This window comes from Curcuma longa, chromosome 11, assembly GCF_044706935.1.
Source record: "Curcuma longa cultivar G26 ecotype Majalengka, Jawa Barat chromosome 11, ITB_CL_G26_1.1, whole genome shotgun sequence".
NCBI lineage: Eukaryota > Viridiplantae > Streptophyta > Magnoliopsida > Zingiberales > Zingiberaceae > Curcuma > Curcuma longa.
The window spans coordinates 22,128,592-22,146,472 of NC_133871.1; the positions used below are offsets into that span (position 1 = coordinate 22,128,592).

A 17,881-nucleotide genomic window follows, 5' to 3' on the forward strand; every position below is an offset into this window, starting at 1 on the left:
AAAAGAAAATAAAAAATCAATAAACTTATTATGGATCGGATCTTCGATCATCGCATTTTAAATAAAATTTAGTATTTATTACTCATCACCTACAACTACAATGCATATATTTACATAACTAAAATAAATATATAAATATAAAGTGAATAAAAAATGATTTAAAAAATTAAATATCATATCAAAATGAAAAACAAGTAAGATATTATTTCATATGCGTCTAATAATAATATTCACTAACGGTCAACTACAAATACAATTGATATTGGTTTAAAATTATAATAGCGTGATAAGATATTTATTTAAAATTATAATAATAGGATAAATATATACAATTAATATTAATTCATTGAAAAATAAAAAAAAATCATATCAGATTACAAAGTAAGCTATCATTTCTGCCTCAAATCTATATAAAAAATTATAAGTCCTGATTAATCAAACTCTCTTTGATTATAAAATAATTTATATTTGTATTTCACATCAATTTGGTCTTAATGTCTTTCTCTCTGCTACTACTATAGTATTTGGGACTAGAAATTATTTTGTTGGAAATTGAAACACCCACAACTTCAATCCATAATCCATTTAATTTATTGGCTATTTTTAACAAAGGTTAACTGCCTCCACCTTACGTGATCAACAACTGGAATAACTTAACCATGCTTGGACAATTAAAGCTAAGTAAATAAGCTCCTCCTAATAAATTGCAATAAGAAAATTAAGTAAACATACATATTAGAGAGTTTGATAGCATGATAAAAAGATACAAAACAAAATATAAAAGGACAGTGAAATTAACAACAATCAAAACCTTTGCTTAATTCAGAGATGTCAAATGCAAGTATGTCTGACGACTTGCATAAGAATCCTAAACATTCTAAGGCAAGAAATATAAAGTTTTGAAATTGAATATGCACAATATCATATACAATTTTGATACGGATACCAACATAATAAAATGTCATAAAATCAATCTGGATGCAACATAGATAGATATAGTTAGTTACTTTTGATCGAGAATAATAAATAACACTCACTGCCTATTCATCATAGAACATACTTTTTTACTAGTGAACTTCATGAGATACAAAGATAACAAGTGGATATAAAGAAGATATAAGGAAATTAACAAGTGTTTGCTCGTGCAATTAATGTGTATATTCTTAAATAATATTGCTTATAGTTCTATGTTTTCTTGCTCTGTTTCTTTGGACCCGTACGTTAATCCTTTTGAAATGAATTTTTTGTGCTTATTTTCAATCATTCTTAAAAATTACAAAAAAAAAAAAGGTGATACAATAGACTAAACTAAACAACCTCTTAGAAATAACAACAAAAGATGTTATTTGTCTCAACTAATAACCTGAAACTATGTCAACAAAAAAGAAGTGGTCGGGAACTATTTCAAGTGCTCGGGAGAAGAAGACGAGTTCTCAAAAGAAGAAGTCGAGTGCTCGGGAGCGGAGAACGACTATCGAGAAGCGAGGTTGAGTATTTGGTAAGTAACCTAAGTACAAGTCATAGAGTGTCACCCGATGAGCCCAAATGGATCGCTGAGTGTCGAATCTGAGTCAGAAAACCGAGTGCTAAGTTGGAAGTCACGTGATCGATTATTGCGTCTGAGTGGGAACTTCAGACATTGAAGCCTGCATTTGACACAGTTTCTTAAAACAGATTCGTTCCCTCTTGTGATGCTTCAAGGTCACACTGGATGTTTATTTTGCAGGATACAACAGCACAACCACGTACACAACCAAGCATTGATTATTCTCAGTGAACCTAGTTAGTACTTGAGTGGTATCAAGGGAAGATCCATCAAGCAAAGTGCAAGATAGTTTTTAAGGATACAAGAGCATAACCATGTACACAACCAAGCATTGATTATCTACAACGAACCTAGCTAACACCCGAGTGCTATCATGGGAAGGTCCATCGAGCGAAGTGCTCGCATGATAGTTTTCCAAGATACAATTACACAACCATATACATAATCAAATACTGATTGTTCGCGGCAAACCTAGCTAATATCCAAGTGCTATCATAAAAAGGTTTGTCAACTAGTGCACAATAGAGAGAACTACAGGGAGGACAATGGAAGGATTCTGCACCTATCTTGAAATGCCAACCATCGACCATCAAATTTTATCCAATCGATTTGACATTCGATGTATGCTGATTGTACTGACACAAGAGTATATTTGCTTCAAAATAATTCGGATCTTGAATTTGCACCTCCTTACGAGCCCAGCGTGAAAGAAATTCTCTCCTCATATATATTCACAAGTTCAAATGTTATGATTTAATATAAATTAATCTCATAGTTATCCCTCTATTAAAGTGAGATTAAACGTCCATACACATGAGATATCTTTTTATCTACTGTATTCACATTTTCAATTATAATTATATATATAGGGCAAATTGAATATAAATAAAATAGAAAACACTAAAAATTTACTATAATGTGTTTTGTTCACGGAAGATGATGAAATTTTTAATTTCCCCTTTGGAAATGGCGTAAAGTGTTTTTTTTAGTTCATAAAATAGGATAAATATAATAAAATTATTTTTACATTTAATTGATAGAATTGTTATAATGAAAAGACAACATAACTATCATAAGAATAACACACAAATTAGTACATAAAATATTTGTTCAATTCATTTTTTTTTTATTTATAAGATATCTAGATCCAACTAATTCTTGGATCGATGTACTATCCAACCTCACATTCTATACACCATGTAAATCAAAAAAATGATGCGTCTCCTGCCATGGTGCCCTAATGTTATTAGTTGTACAAATATCACATGCATATACTAGGTGGATTTTGAATCCTGTTTGTTTGGGAAAAATACCCTACCACTTGCCACCACACTATACCAGGAGATTGTTCAATTCAATCTAGCTCATATGACATGTCTGAACTAGTATTCGATTGATTTACACCTTACAATATGAGTTTCAAACAAAAATTTGCCTTGTTTTCTCAAAACTGATGTGTGAATATCAATCATCTAATAAGCTATTCAATCTAACAGCGAATTTTAAGTAATTATTCCCCTTCCAATTGGATAACGAACAAATTGCCAATGCTATCAACAGGATAATGAATCCATATCCTTTTGCATGTGGCAAAAGGTGATAATGTCCACATGGTAAAATGAAGGAAGATAAATCAGATACCCGAAGTTAACTGGTCACATGGTACTATAGAAGCATGCTCATTTTTAATAAACTTAATTCACTTTCTCTCCTTATTTCCTCTCACCCAAGTAGACATGGCCAAAGAAAACTCCACTAGCACGAGTTACTTTCAGCAAAAAAGCTCTCATGTTCTTTTTCAATATTAAACTCCATCAAAACATTTCACATCTCAAAAAACCAGAAGTAACACTTTTTCACAAAACTTCTTAAAGTATAATTCACAGAAACAACATAATTTATGTACCATATTACCAGAGGTTTTCAGCATTACTTTTTTGAAATGAAAAAACAAAATTACTATAGAAGATCAGAGTTATGATCTTACCATCTACCACGGGAATGCTATCTGATGGTGCAAGTGCATCATGTCTGGGTTTTCTAATGATAGTTTTCAGAACACCACCATCACCTGTTAAATCTACAGTAGCATCCATGCTTTTCTGTGCTAGCATGCTGTCAAAAGAAAGCACTTATGAGATAAAACAAGAAGAAAACAATAGAACAAAAACAAATGGAACACATAAGCACATGTAAAACAGAGAAGAATTTCAGGCAAGTGAGAAGAATAGGGCTTGCAGACATGAAAATTGGGCAGATATATGTGCAAACAAATCATCAACAATAACAGGATGAAGAGAAGATCAGTAATTTTCTTAATTATTCATATGAATAAACCTATGCCAGTAGCATTAAATATGTCCACTTCATGATTTGTTGAGCACTATGCCATCATAACCATGGATACAGATTATCTGGGGTCACAATATTTGCAACTTTAACTCTCAGTCAAGAGAATGATAAGTGCTCAGGAAATATGAAACTCAACAAACTTAACCAGCATAATCAAATACAATAGTCTCTAATGTGATGTTGCTTAATTATATGAAACAACTCCGGTACCATATCAGATGGTTATTCACAACTTGAGACTACCTTTTAATTCTCATCAAGAAATAATCAATAGTCGAGAAGGCGCTTATCATCTCTAAGCATTCTATTGTATTGTGCCATTTACTTCTCTTTTGTTAATTTCTTCCTCCTTATCGAGTTATCTCTATTGTGCCATTGAGCTATATAACATGAACAACCATCCCTAACAGATGGCATGGTGACATAGCAATTTCTAGAACTTTCTCTTGTTTATTTTGTTTATTTATTTTTGTGGTTACGTTGAAAAGAGTGCTTGATCATGACACAGCTAGAGATCATGTGCAATATCTGTCCAGAGCTTGAGTGCAAGCTCTAGATCTTGTCCCGAGTACAAGACACAGGTTTCCTAGTGAGAGGTTTGTATCATCATTTCTTCAAAAGCAATTAGAAATAATTAGGGGCAGTTTAATTGACCTTAGCGTGCTTGATGAACTTAAGCTACGTATCAACATTGGTGGCAACCATCTGGCGAGGTAGGCAATTATCAGACAAAAGCATAGGCTGCACACGAAAATTCAAGGGAGCCCCCTTCAAAAGTGTCCTATATGGAGTCTTCATCTACAGCTATTTCTTCCTCCTTGTTGCGAATCAAATCCATACATACATCCATACATAGATAACTACTGTAATTTGATGATATATATAGTACGTAGTTACATATGTATGGATATGATCCGCATCGTGAAGGAATAAATAGTTATAAATAAAGTTTTTTTCTTGATTAGTATTTACATGTAAAGGGATCCAATTGATTACGGATATAATGGAAGTTCTGTCAGATATAGACCAACCTAATCAGAAGGTGAAGAGTCGTGCACAATAATCCATGCTTGGCAATCATAATAATAAGTCAAGAAGATCCTCTATTTTACACAGCACAGCAATCAATTTAAAAACCAGGATTGAACAGACTGTCGTTTATCATGCAGTTTCATATCCAAACAAAGACACAATCGTTTAGAATGAAGGTCCATCTCCAAATCGAAGTCACAAAATTACGATCATATTTCAAAAGCATATACAACAAGCCAGATGAGAAATGAGAACAGATCCAAGAGCCGATTTATCCCAATTTCCCCATCATCGCCTATCAATTAAAATCAGAAAACGAAGCGCACTTTTCACAAACACAGACCACAAATTAAGATGATCAAGCATGACAAGGTTAGGGAGCGAAATAGCTAGGGCAAGAGGAGACTGACGAGAGTAGCCAAGAAGGAGCTAATCCAGTTGGAGAGAGCTCGTGATCGGGGCGTAACAAGAGCGTCGTCTATGGGCACGCTGCAGACTTATTGGAAGCTGCTGGGCCGGTGCCGGTGGCGTCCGTCGGATTTATTGATTTGGGAAAGAGAGAGAGTCGGTAGGCGGCGTAGATGAGGTGACACCTGACAATAGGATATATATAGTATCGGAATATTTTCGTTTTACCATTTAAAATTTACTGATTTTCCGAAATGCCCCTTCGCCGTTGACAGTGCTGGAGGGGGTGGAAAAATCCGTCGCATGCCCTGCACGCCGTAACATGGGAGTGCCTCTGACCGGGTACGTCGCCCCTGTCTCCAGCGAACTATCCTCTCCATCTTCCTGACCGACGGGGAGGAGCAGGTCGTGGGCAGCAACGCCGTGGGGCACTTTTCGTCTCCTGTCGGGACGGTCATCATCATCGCCGCCGTCTCGTTGACTAACTTAGCTTACGAGCGGTGCCAGGTGGAGGAGAATCTGAACTCACCGACGAGGGGCCGGATATGATGGATGTCGCCGGAGTTGAGAGGTGTAGAGTGTAGAAGCAGAGGAAGAAAATTTATACGGAGAGAATTAATAATTGCTTAAATCTCTTATGTGAAAAAGTAAAATTTATCATCTTAATAATTACATAATCACGACCATATATGAAAAGGTAAATCGAAAAATTACAGTTGATCAGACAGAGAAAGGTATTATTCGAACGATTTGATCAATTACAACATGTTCCGTCGTAATCAACTCATTATACGGGACTATTAATTGCTTAATCCTAAATATATATATGCATGATACATAATCACAATTATTGTAGAAACTATTTGATCAATTACAACACCATTATACCATTGAATAGAGAGGTAGGAGCCAGACACACATACTTTTATATTGGATAAGTACAATACAACACAATACACAATACATAAATACAATACAATACAATACACACGCATGCATCCGCGCAGCATTCAGGATGCTTTATTCTAGATCACCATAAGCAAGCCAGATAGATAGCACAAGAGAAATAATTACGTAGACACATATGAGCTAGCTAGCTAGCTGACCACCGATAGATCGGCCGGTCACCAGTTGGCTCAAGCACGTACTATTAGTTCCACGGCACCGGTATCTCGTACCATATGTCCTTTTTCTCATCGTACACCATCCCCTTGTTTTTCTCTACCCACCACCCCTCAATCACTTTATTCCCAGCCTTCAAATGCCCCGTTCCCCTGTTCACCAGCGGCAGTCTCGCCTTCACAAGTTCAGAGTCGTTGTCGAAGTCTGTGCTCCATCCGGTCACGGTGTGTAGAATCACTGGAAGCGAGTGCCACTGATATATTTTCCCACGCAACTGATCTCCTTCGAAGTCTCCCTTACTCTTCAAGAACGCCGATTTCTCAGAATTAATGCCCAAAATTGTACCGGTGTCGACGTAGTCACCACCAAACGGCCAATGGGGGACGATGTCGTTAGCATTGTTGATCCTTAAAACTTTTGTCTTTGGCAGTTTTTCCAAGACGTCATTGAACGCCTGGTTCCCGACTTTGGGGGCATCGAACGCCACGGCGCATACCTGAATATCCTTGCCGTTGATCTTGGACACTTCACTCCTCGCTATATCAAAAGCGCTGAGGATGGCGAGGGAACCGCCGAGGCTGTGGCCGACGCAGATGATGGACAGATTCTCATCTTTGTACTTTACCTGCAGGTAATGTTTTATCACTTTTTTTAAGTGATCCTGGGCGCTGGGAATGTTTAAGATTTTATTTCCCGTGGTGTAGATGTCGTGCCACCCTTCCATGATCTTGACATTATCTTCGCCGAATGGCACGGGAGCGGCCTTGAAATCCTCAAGCACTTCCAGCAGTCCGCTCGTGCCGCGCCACACGACGTAGATATCACGGCGCCTATTTTTTTTGCTGAGGGCGTCGCTGGAGACGGCGACGTAGCCCATCCAGTTAGTCTGTTCGACTGGGACTGGGAGTACTATGGGCAACCTTATGGTGGTGTAGAGGTAGCCGTCGATGTTTGGCACGACGTCGACTACGTAATCCGCGGTTTCCTTGAAGAAGACTTGGCGGAGGATGCTGGCAGGAGAGTAGCGGCACTTGCCGATGTACTTGGACTGACTGTCGGAAATGAAGGAGTCTCCGGCGATCTGGCAGAAGCTGCCACACCGGAGGAGGTGGTCGCGGAGGTCGGCGACGAGCGGGCTCAGTAGGCCGGACCAGTCTTTGGATCCGAGGAGCTCCTCCCATGGGAACGTTGCCTCACCAGCACCAGCACCAGCACCAGCACCATTTTGCTCCATGCTTAACTGATTAATTACTAGAGCTTAGCTTGTTTACAATTAAACTGACTTAAATTGGAAGCTGTTGGTGCTGTGAATTGAGCGAGGAGGTCTGGGCACGTATTTATAGCCAGTGGACGTACGGGCCGTTTAATTTCTACACGTGGAAAGTTAGAAGAGGGCGAATGCCATGGACCATACTTACTGTATATGAAAATATCCTATTACCTAGTTAATAAAAATTGTTTAAAATTAATTATAGTAATTATTTTTAACTCAATTGAATTGATTTATTCTTTTATATATTTTTTATAGTATGTTATAATAATATTTTAAAAAAAATTAAGACGACAAATATGATCAAATATTTTTTTAATATATTTTGTTCAATTAGATAATGCACAAAACAAGTGTTACTTGCGTTTATGCAAGAGTAAGTAGGTAGTACTAAAAATTAAGCAAATTGGTCCCTGCGATCGATACGTCCAGAGGGATATGAATAATTATGAATTAAATCATTGGATTGGGCCGGAATTCGGCCGGAATTCCGGCCGAAACAGGGCAGACACGGTGGCGCCCGCTTTCGCCAGAAATCGGCCGAATTCCGGCCGAATCACGGCCGGAATCCGACCACCAGACCCGGCGCCGGTGAGTTGCGCATCCATCGGCGCCGGTCCGGTGGCCGGAGATGGCCAGACGCCGGTGAACTGCTGCGGTGAAGGAGCAAACGTCCGAGGAGAAACACTGTGCGTCGATCGGAGAAACGGACGGTCTCGATTGTTTCGCGCACGGGGAGCGCAGGATAGAGGAGCGCAGGAGATCAATTTCCTATATATATATATATATATATAAATGTTATGTTGCCCTCGCCATGCTGTCTGGCCACTGTCGGCCTCTCTTTCGGGCGCGATCGACGCGCAGCTCGCTGGCGCTCCATCCAACATCGGATTCCAACCGAATAGTGGTCGGAATCTGGCATAATTTGGTTGGAAACAGCCGCCCCACTGCGCGGCCACTGTCGACGGTGATCAAGTTAGATTCTGACCGAATCACGGTCGGAGATCGACCGAGGAAGGTCGGAGTCACACGTTGGTCCTTTCTCGACCGATCTCTGGCCGCGATTCGGTCGGCATCCGGCCCGATCGCATCACTGTCGACGGCGAACACCGGTTCTTCCTTAGCTGATCTCTAGCTGCGATTCGGTCAGAATCTGATTCGATCGCCGTCGACAGTGGACGTGCAATGGGAGTGATTGTTTCCGATCAAATTTAGATCACTATTAGGTCGAAATATGACGCCTAACATCACGTGAAAATTTTTTTGACGTGAAATCCGAAATCATAATTGAATACATCGAATCAAGTTTATATTTTTCATATCTTTAAAACGTGTGCGCATGCCTTAGGGGTGGTCCCTCTGGACGTATTGATGGCAGGGACCAATTTGTGACTATTGAGAAAAAAAACCAATTATCTATAAATTTCACGTGAAAATTAATAATGATAATGTCTCACGTCCCGCGGGCTAGCCCACCAATTTGGCGGATTGGGAAATCTCTAACCCAACCCAACTCAAGGCGGGTCGCGGATTAGGCGGGCCAACCCACGGACATGTTAAAAAATAAAAAAATATTAAAAATATTAAAAAATTTAAGTTTGAAGTATAATTTAAATTGAATAAGTTGAAAGTTTTAAGTTTGAATTATAATTTTTAAGTTTAAATTGTATTTTAAATAGATAAAACCCACTAATTCATTAAATTTTATACTCTAATTTTAAAATTTAAAATAAATAAATAAACTTTTTCAACCCGCGAGTCAACCCAAGCCCGCTGCGGGCCAATTCACGCGGATTGCGGGCCTAGGCAGGTTAACCGACCTCAACCCATCTTAAAATAGGTTGATAAAATTTCAAGCCAATCCGCTTAAATTTCTTGGCAGGACGAGCCAATTCGGCGGACCTAACCCAACTTGACGGCTATAGTCTCGTATACTATACATCACGTTGACGTAGGTGACAAATTATATATATATATAAAGGCAAATGCAAATATACATCACTTTGACGTAGGTGACAAATTTTCAAATAAAAAAAGATAATAAGATAATAGAAAATGTAACTTTTATTCAATATATATAATTTATTTGCTGCAGAGTATATAAAAGTGTTATATATATATATATATATCAAAAAAGAGTTTTGTCTAGCACTCTACGAGAATGAAGGGACCAGATGCGCATAAAAGAATTTGACATATCTATTGCCCAATATCGTCATGTCGAAAATATTCTGAATTAAAATATTATAGAAAACAATTTAGATTTTATTTGTTGATGACGTGATAGGCTGAACTCGCTTGCTTGCGAAGGTTGATCAGCTAGCGACCTAGCGTTGCTATGTGAAGGCTAAGCGGAGTTTTCAAGTGAGAAGACTGCAGCCCGAGTGCTGTTGAGTGGTCGGGAACTAATTTCGAGTGCTCGAGAGAAGTAGTGAGTGCTCGGGATCGGAGATTGATTGTCAGGACAATGAGGCCGAATATTTCGGAAGTAACTCAAATCCGAGTCACAAAGTGTCGCCCGATGAGCCGAAGTGGATAGTTGAGTGTCGAATCTGAGTTGGAAAACCGACTGTTGAGTCGGAAGTCATGTGTCCCGATTGTCGAGTCTAAGTGAGAACTTGAGACGTTGAGGTTTGCATTTGATACAATTTTTTAAAACAGATGGATGTCTATTTTCAGTATACAATGGCACAACCACGTACACAACCAAACATTGATTATTCTCAATGAACCTAACTAGTACCTGAGTGCTATCAAGGGAAGATCCGTCAAGCAGAGTGCAATATAGTTTTTTCAAATACAACGACACAACCATAAACACAACCAAGCACTGATTATTTACGACGAACTTAGCTAATAACCGAGTGCTATCACGGGACGGTCCGTCGAGCGAAGTGCCCGATAGTTTTTCAGGATACAACTACACAACCACGTACACAATCAAACATTAATTGTTTGCGACAAACCTAGCTAATACCCAAGTGCTATCACAAGGAGATTTGTCAAGTGGAGTGCACGATAGAGGGAACAAGGGGAACGATAATGGAAGGATTCTAGCGCATGTCTTGAAACGCCGATCGTCAACCATCAAATTTTATCCAATCGATTAGACATTCGATGTATGTAAGTTATACTCACACACGAGTCGCTTAGGTTTAATACAATCTGAGTCTTAAATTTGCACCAATCCTAGTGAGAGAAAATCTCTCCTCATATATATTCATAAGTTCAAATGTTATGATTTAATATAAAATAATTTCATAGTCATCCATCTCTTAATATAAGACTAAACTTCCATACACATAAGAATATCTTTCTATCCACCTCTGATATTTTCATTCACATTTTCAATATATATATATATATATATATATATGGCAAATTAAATATAAATAAAATAGAAAACACTAAAAATTTACTATAATGTCTTTTGTTCACGGAATAAGACGATGAAGTTTTTCCCCCCTTTGGAAATGCCGTAAAGTGTTTTTTTTGTTTAGTTCATAAAAAGGGATAAATATAATATAATTATTTTTTACATTTAATTGATAGAATTGTTATAATGAAAAAGACAGCATAACTATCATAAGAATAACACACAAATTAGTATATAAAATATTTGTTCAACTCAATTTTTTTTAATTTATATATAAAGTATCTGGATCCAACTAATTCTTAAATGTACGATCCGATCTCACATTCTATATACCAAATAAATTAAAAAAGCAAAGCGGCTCCTAACGTGATGCTCCAACGTTTTTAATTATTCAAACATCACATACATATACTGTGTGGGTTTTGAATCCTATTTGTTTGAAAAAAATACCTTGTCACTTACTACCACACTATATCAAGGGATTGTTCAACCCAATTTAGCTCATATGACATGTCTGAACTAGTACAATCGATTGATTTACAACTTACAATATGAGTTTCAAATAAAAATTTGCCTTGCATGTTTTCTCAAAACTGATGTGTGAATATAAATCACTAATACGCTATTCAATCTAACAGCGAATTTTAAGTAATTATTTCCCTTCCAATTGGATAACGAACAAATTGACAATGCTATCAACAGGATAATGAATCCATATGCTTTTGCATGTGGCAAAAGATGATAATACTCATCCTAAGTATGTTGATCACATAATGATTTAAAGCGAGGTAAATCATGATGATCAGACGGTTTCTTCAAGTGGTAGAGATTTTATTCCGCAAGAGATTATTCTTTCGGAGATTCGACTCATGTATTAATGTGACAATCTACTACTTAAATATTAACTCAACTATGTATGTGAGGACATCCATATCCTTTTACAGTACTTACTATACTTTCTCCATTGATATTTGATCAATCAAGTCTAGGACTTGTCAACGCACTCTGATCAAGTCAATTAATTTATGATCAAACTTAGATCAAATAAGTCAACTTATGGTCGAGCTCGATCCAAGTCAACCCAAATCGCATCCAAGTCAAATCCAACTAACCAAACCTCGAACATGACACAATAGTTATAGTCCTTTGGTAGAGAGAAAAAAGGTACATTTCTTGGAATTTTGACCACCTTCTCACTCTTTATATAAGATAATGGTGGCAACATTAAGAGGTACATTTTGATATTGATATTTACAAGTTTCACTTTGCTACTAACATCTATCTTCTCTAATTTTTGACTTAAGTATCAGAAAAGTGCCCAAATACGGTTTGACTTCCCTTCTAATCCATTTTTCATTCTTTTTAGTCGTCATTGTCAGATACCCTTCCTGAAGTTCTTGTGTTGCTTGGTTCAACAATTGTCGACTTAGCAAAAGTTAGATCCGACAGAAGCCAACCTAATAGAAATCAATCCGGCAAAAGTCTACCCGATCGAGAAGAGCCATCTCGGCTACCACCGACCTAATTAAGAGGAATCGATCTGACGCACAACCAACTTGCTTGATTAGCTCTGGATACACATATAGAAGAGTGATCAATTCATCCCCGACTGCATCGTACGATATTATTTCGTTATAGAATTTGATGACAATATATTACCCACGAAAATATTTTTACAATAATTATTTTTTATTCATCGCAAGGCCTAATTTTTCATAGTATTTTTTTTATCCCAAATATATTTGATATAATATATTCATGTAACTGGCAATTATAAGGGAAGGTATTACCTTGGCTTCATCGAAATTTGATCCTTGTCCATTTCAATAAGTCCGTCACACAGTAACTAATTCAATCATGTTCCGAGAACATATTCTATCTTATATGAACATAACAAATGTAAGTCTAAAATTCTTATCCTCATTCTAAAATTCCTATGCCAATTGAAAATTAATTGGCATGAATAATATGTATAGTGTGAATGGGATTATCGATTTATTTATAAATAGTCGTGGGACCAACTGCCTACCGCTAAAACGGATTCCATCAGACGTGTGAATGGGACTAAATTTAAAGAAACCGACTGCCTGCTTATAAATCAATTATAGTGTTTCATATCTAGAAGGACGAACTGTACCAATAAAAACATGTGTTTGTGTTTTTTTTATTAAAGAAAGAATTAAATAAGCTGAAAGTACGTACAATGGATTTGAAAAACAAAACAAAACCAACTACCTAAAAATTTCACGTGAAAATCAACAATAATAGTGTTTCATGTGTTTGTGTTTTTTATTGAAGAAAAAATTAAATAGACGCAACTGTAAGTACAATGGATAAGGATCAAGATAATTCAATATATAAAATTTATTCAATTCCTATGATGTTAATATAAGAAATCAATAATAATTTTAGAGATGTCTCAATTTAAAAATATAACGATATTTCAAAATATAAAAAAAAATATTCATATTTCAAACACATTTATATATGCGTCTTATATTTTTTATAAAGAATAAATATTATTACTAATGATAATTATTTATAATTAAGGTCAATTTTAGGCCCTCTTAACTAATCTACAAACACTAATAATATCCTTTATACAAATTCATAAACATATTGAAATTGCCACTAATATTTATTTAAATATATAATCCAAAATCAAAACTTAGCTTACACATCATCGTAATTCATTCACATAATAAGTTCACTTAAAATATAAATAACAATATTTAAATATAAATGAAAATATTAATATATAAGTAATTATCATTCATGTTACAATCATTTGAATTAACTTTACAAATGTAATAATAATAATAAATTTTAAACCTCCAAAACTAGTTACGCATCCAAAATATTTAATTTTGGAACTAGCTAGCAATAAAAAGAAATAAAAAAAATCAATAAACTTATTATGGATCATCTTCGATCATCGCATTTTAAATAAAATTTAGTATTTATTACCTATCACCTACAACTACAATGCATATATTTACATAACTAAAATAAATATATAAATATAAAGTGAATAAAAAATGATTTAAAAAAATAAATATTATATCAAATGAAAAACAAATAAGATATTATTTCAAATGCGTCTAGTAATAATATTCACTAACGGTCAACTACAAATACAATTGATATTGGTTTAAAATTATAATTAATAGTCTGATAAGATATTTATTTAAACTTATAAATAATAGGATAAATATATACAATTAATATTAATTCATTGACAAATTTAAAAAAAAAACATATCAGATTACAAAGTAAGCTATAATTTCTGCCACAAATCTATATAAAAAAATTATAAGTCCTGATTAATCTAACTCGCTTTGATTATAAGACCATTTATATTTGTATTTCACATCAGTTAATTTGGTTTTAATGTCTTCCTCTACTACTACTATAGTATTTGGGACTAGAAATTATGTTGTTGGAAATTGAAACACCCACAACTTCAATCCATAATCCATTTAATTTATTGGCTATTTTAACAAAGGTTAACTGCCTCCACCTTCCGTGAACAACAACTGGAATAACTTACAGTTGGGATTCCTGTCATAACAAATTCCTGTCATAAATTTGTGACAGGAATCTGGACCGTTAGATTTTAAAATAGAAGATTAAATTCAAACCATCACAATCACCCATTCAATCTACGGTCTGGATTTAATCTTAACTTTAAAATTGAACGGTGCATATTTTCGTCATAAATTTGTGACAGAAATTTATTGTGACAAGAAGCTCTTTATTTTTATTAATTTTCACGTGAAATTTATAGATAATTGGTTTTTTTTCTCAATAGTCACAAATTGGTCCCTGCGATCAATACGTCCAGAGGGACCACCCCTAAGGCATGCGCACACGTTTTAAAGATATGAAAAATATAAACTTGATTCGATGTATTCAATTATGATTTCGGATTTCGCGTCAAAATAATTTTCACGTGATGTTAGGCGTCAGATTTTGATCGGATAGTGATCGGAATTTGATCGGAAATAGTCACCCCCATTGCACGTCTACTGTCGACGGCGATCGAATCGGATTCTGACCGAATCGCGGCTGGAGACCGGCTAAGTAAGAACCGGCGTTCGCCGTCGACAGTGACGCGATCAGGCCGGAATCCGACAGAATCGCGACCAGAGATCGGTCGAGAAAGGGCCAACGTGTGACGCCGACCTTCCTCGGTCGGTCTCCGACCGCAATTCGATCGGAATCCAACCTGATCACCGTCGACAGTGGCCGCGCAGTGGGGCGACTGTTTCCAACCAAATTATGTCAGATTCTGAATACTATTCGGTCGGAATCCGATGTTGGATGGAGTGCCAGTGAGTTGCGCGTCGATCGCGCCCGAAAGAGAGGCCGACAATGGCCAGACAGCATGGCGAGAGCAGCGGCAACGGTGATAGATCGCGAGTATCATGCACGGATTATGCATTCCTCATCGCGTAACATAACATTTCTATATATAGTCACAAAATAATTTTGCCAATCTAATTCATAATTAATTTTGTGTACATGAGTAGTTTGTGAATTAATGATTTAATTATTTACAATGTTATTAGTCAGAATAATCATTATTAATTTTCATGTGAAATTTATAGAGAGTTGGATTTTTTTTACAAAATAATTTTACCTAGCTATCTCATCCATAATTGAATATATGTTTCACATCTTATATTGATTAAAACGTGTGTGCATGCCTTGAGGGGTGGGACTAGGGAGGGATATATCCCTCTGGACGTATCGATCGCAGGGACCAATTTGCTTAATTTTTAGTACTACCTACTTACTCTTGCATAAACGCAAGTAACACTTGTTTTGTGCATTATCTAATTGAACAAAATATATTAAAAAAATATTTGATCATATTTGTCGTCTTAATTTTTTTAAAAATATTATTATAACATACTATAAAAAATATATAAAAGAATAAATCAATTCAATTGAGTTAAAAATAATTACTATAATTAATTTTAAACAATTTTTATTAACTAGGTAATAGGATATTTTCATATACAGTAAGTATGGTCCATGGCATTCGCCCTCTTCTAACTTTCCACGTGTAGAAATTAAACGGCCCGTACGTCCACTGGCTATAAATACGTGCCCAGACCTCCTCGCTCAATTCACAGCACCAACAGCTTCCAATTTAAGTCAGTTTAATTGGAAACAAGCTAAGCTCTAGTAATTAATCAGTTAAGCATGGAGCAAAATGGTGCTGGTGCTGGTGCTGGTGCTGGTGAGGCAACGTTCCCATGGGAGGAGCTCCTCGGATCCAAAGACTGGTCCGGCCTACTGAGCCCGCGGCTCGTCCCCGACCTCCGCGACCACCTCCTCCGGTGCGGCAGCTTCTGCCAGATAGCCGAAGATTCCTGCATTTACGATGAGCAGTCCGAGTACACCGGCAAGTGCCTCTACTCCCCTGCCAGCATCCTCCGCCAAGTCTTCTTCAAGGAAACCGCGGATTACGTAGTCGACGTCGTGCCAAACATCGACGGCTACCTCTACACCACCATAGGGTTGCCCATACTCCCAATCGTCGGACAGACCAACTGGATGGGCTACGTCGCCGTCTCCAGCGACGCCCTCAGCGCAAAAACTGGCCGCCGTGATATCTACGTCGTGTGGCGCGGCACGGGCCGACTGCTGGAAGTGTTTGAGGATTTCAAGGCCGCTCCCGTGCCATTCGGCGGAGACGATGTCAAGATCATGGAAGGGTGGCACGACATCTACACCACGAGAAATATATTCGCAAACATTCCCAGCGCTCAGGATCACTTAAAAGAAGTGATAACACATTACCTGCAGGTAAAGTACAAAGATGAGAATAATCTGTCCATCATCTGCGTCGGCCACAGCCTCGGCGGTTCCCTCGCCATCCTCAGCGCTTTTGATATAGCGAGGAGTGAAGTGTCCAAGATCAACGGCAAGGATATTCAGGTATGCGCCGTGGCGTTCGATGCCCCCAAAGTCGGGAACCAGGCGTTCAATGTCGCCTTGGGAAAACTGCCAAAGACAAAAGTTTTAACGATCAACAATGCTAACGACATCGTCCCCCATTGGCCGTTTGGTGGTGACTACGTCAAGACCGGTACAATTTTGGACATTGATTCTGAGAAATCGGCGTTCTTGAAGAGTAGGGGAGAGTACCAAGGAGATCAGCTGCTTGGGAAAATATCTCAGTGGCACTCGCTTCCAGTGATTCTACACACCGTGACAGGATGGAAGAGCACTACAGACGGCTTCGACAACAAGTCTGAGCTGGTGAAGGCGAGACTGCCGCTGGTGAACAGGATAGCGGGGCATTTGAAGGTTGAGCATAAAGTGATTGAGGGGTGGTGGGTAGAGAAAAACAAAGGGATGGTGTACAATGCGAAAGAGGACAAATGGGAGGAGGCACCGGTGCCGCGGAACGATTAGTACTCGAGCCAACTGGTGACCGGCGGCTGATCGGTGGTCGGCATGCAGCTACCTACCTAGCTCGATCATATGTACTGTCTACGTACGTTAATTCTCTTGTGCTATCTATCTGGCTTGCTTAGCTTATGGTGATCTAGAATAAAGCATCCTGAATGCTGCGATCGAGGATGCATGCGTGTGTAGTATTGTAATATTTATGTATTGTGTTGTATTGTACTTATCCAATATAAATAAAGTATGTGTGTCTGTCTGGCTCCTACTTCTTTATTATTTTATCAAAAAGTGGAATCCGCCGCCACCTGCAAAGTGGAATCCTACTTCTCTATTCAATCGTATAATGGTGTTG

General features: G+C 37.4%; 2 protein-coding genes and 1 long non-coding RNA gene across 4 annotated transcripts; 1 reads left to right on the forward strand and 2 right to left on the reverse strand.

Moving 5' to 3' along the window:
* Positions 1–620: 620 nt before the first annotated feature.
* On the reverse strand, positions 621–5,494 carry LOC141837192 (uncharacterized). Of its 2 annotated transcripts, none has more exons than XR_012602530.1 (3): positions 5,341–5,494; positions 3,534–3,661; positions 621–696 (listed from the first exon to the last, which is right to left on the reverse strand). It is a non-coding gene; the product is annotated as an uncharacterized LOC141837192 (long non-coding RNA). The 2 variants fall into 2 exon arrangements; XR_012602529.1 differs by lacking the exon at positions 621–696 and adding an exon at positions 1,864–2,263.
* A 994-nt stretch (positions 5,495–6,488) lies between these two features.
* On the reverse strand, positions 6,489–7,694 carry LOC141837351 (phospholipase A1-II 5-like). Its single transcript, XM_074724770.1, has one exon. It carries the CDS (start codon positions 7,692–7,694, stop codon positions 6,489–6,491), a length of 1,206 nt encoding a protein of 401 aa, XP_074580871.1.
* Positions 7,695–16,317: 8,623 nt separating this feature from the next.
* On the forward strand, positions 16,318–17,640 carry LOC141837352 (phospholipase A1-II 5-like). The gene has a single exon (XM_074724771.1). It carries the CDS (start codon positions 16,318–16,320, stop codon positions 17,533–17,535), a length of 1,218 nt encoding a protein of 405 aa, XP_074580872.1. The 3' UTR covers positions 17,536–17,640.
* The last annotated feature ends 241 nt before the right edge of the window (positions 17,641–17,881 follow it).

Excerpts from the sequence above, each read along its gene's own strand:
- LOC141837351 (XM_074724770.1), bottom strand. The coding sequence starts at position 7,694 with ATGGAGCAAAATGGTGCTGGTGCTGGTGCTGGTGCTGGTGAGGCAACG.
- LOC141837352 (XM_074724771.1), top strand. The coding sequence starts at position 16,318 with ATGGAGCAAAATGGTGCTGGTGCTGGTGCTGGTGCTGGTGAGGCAACG.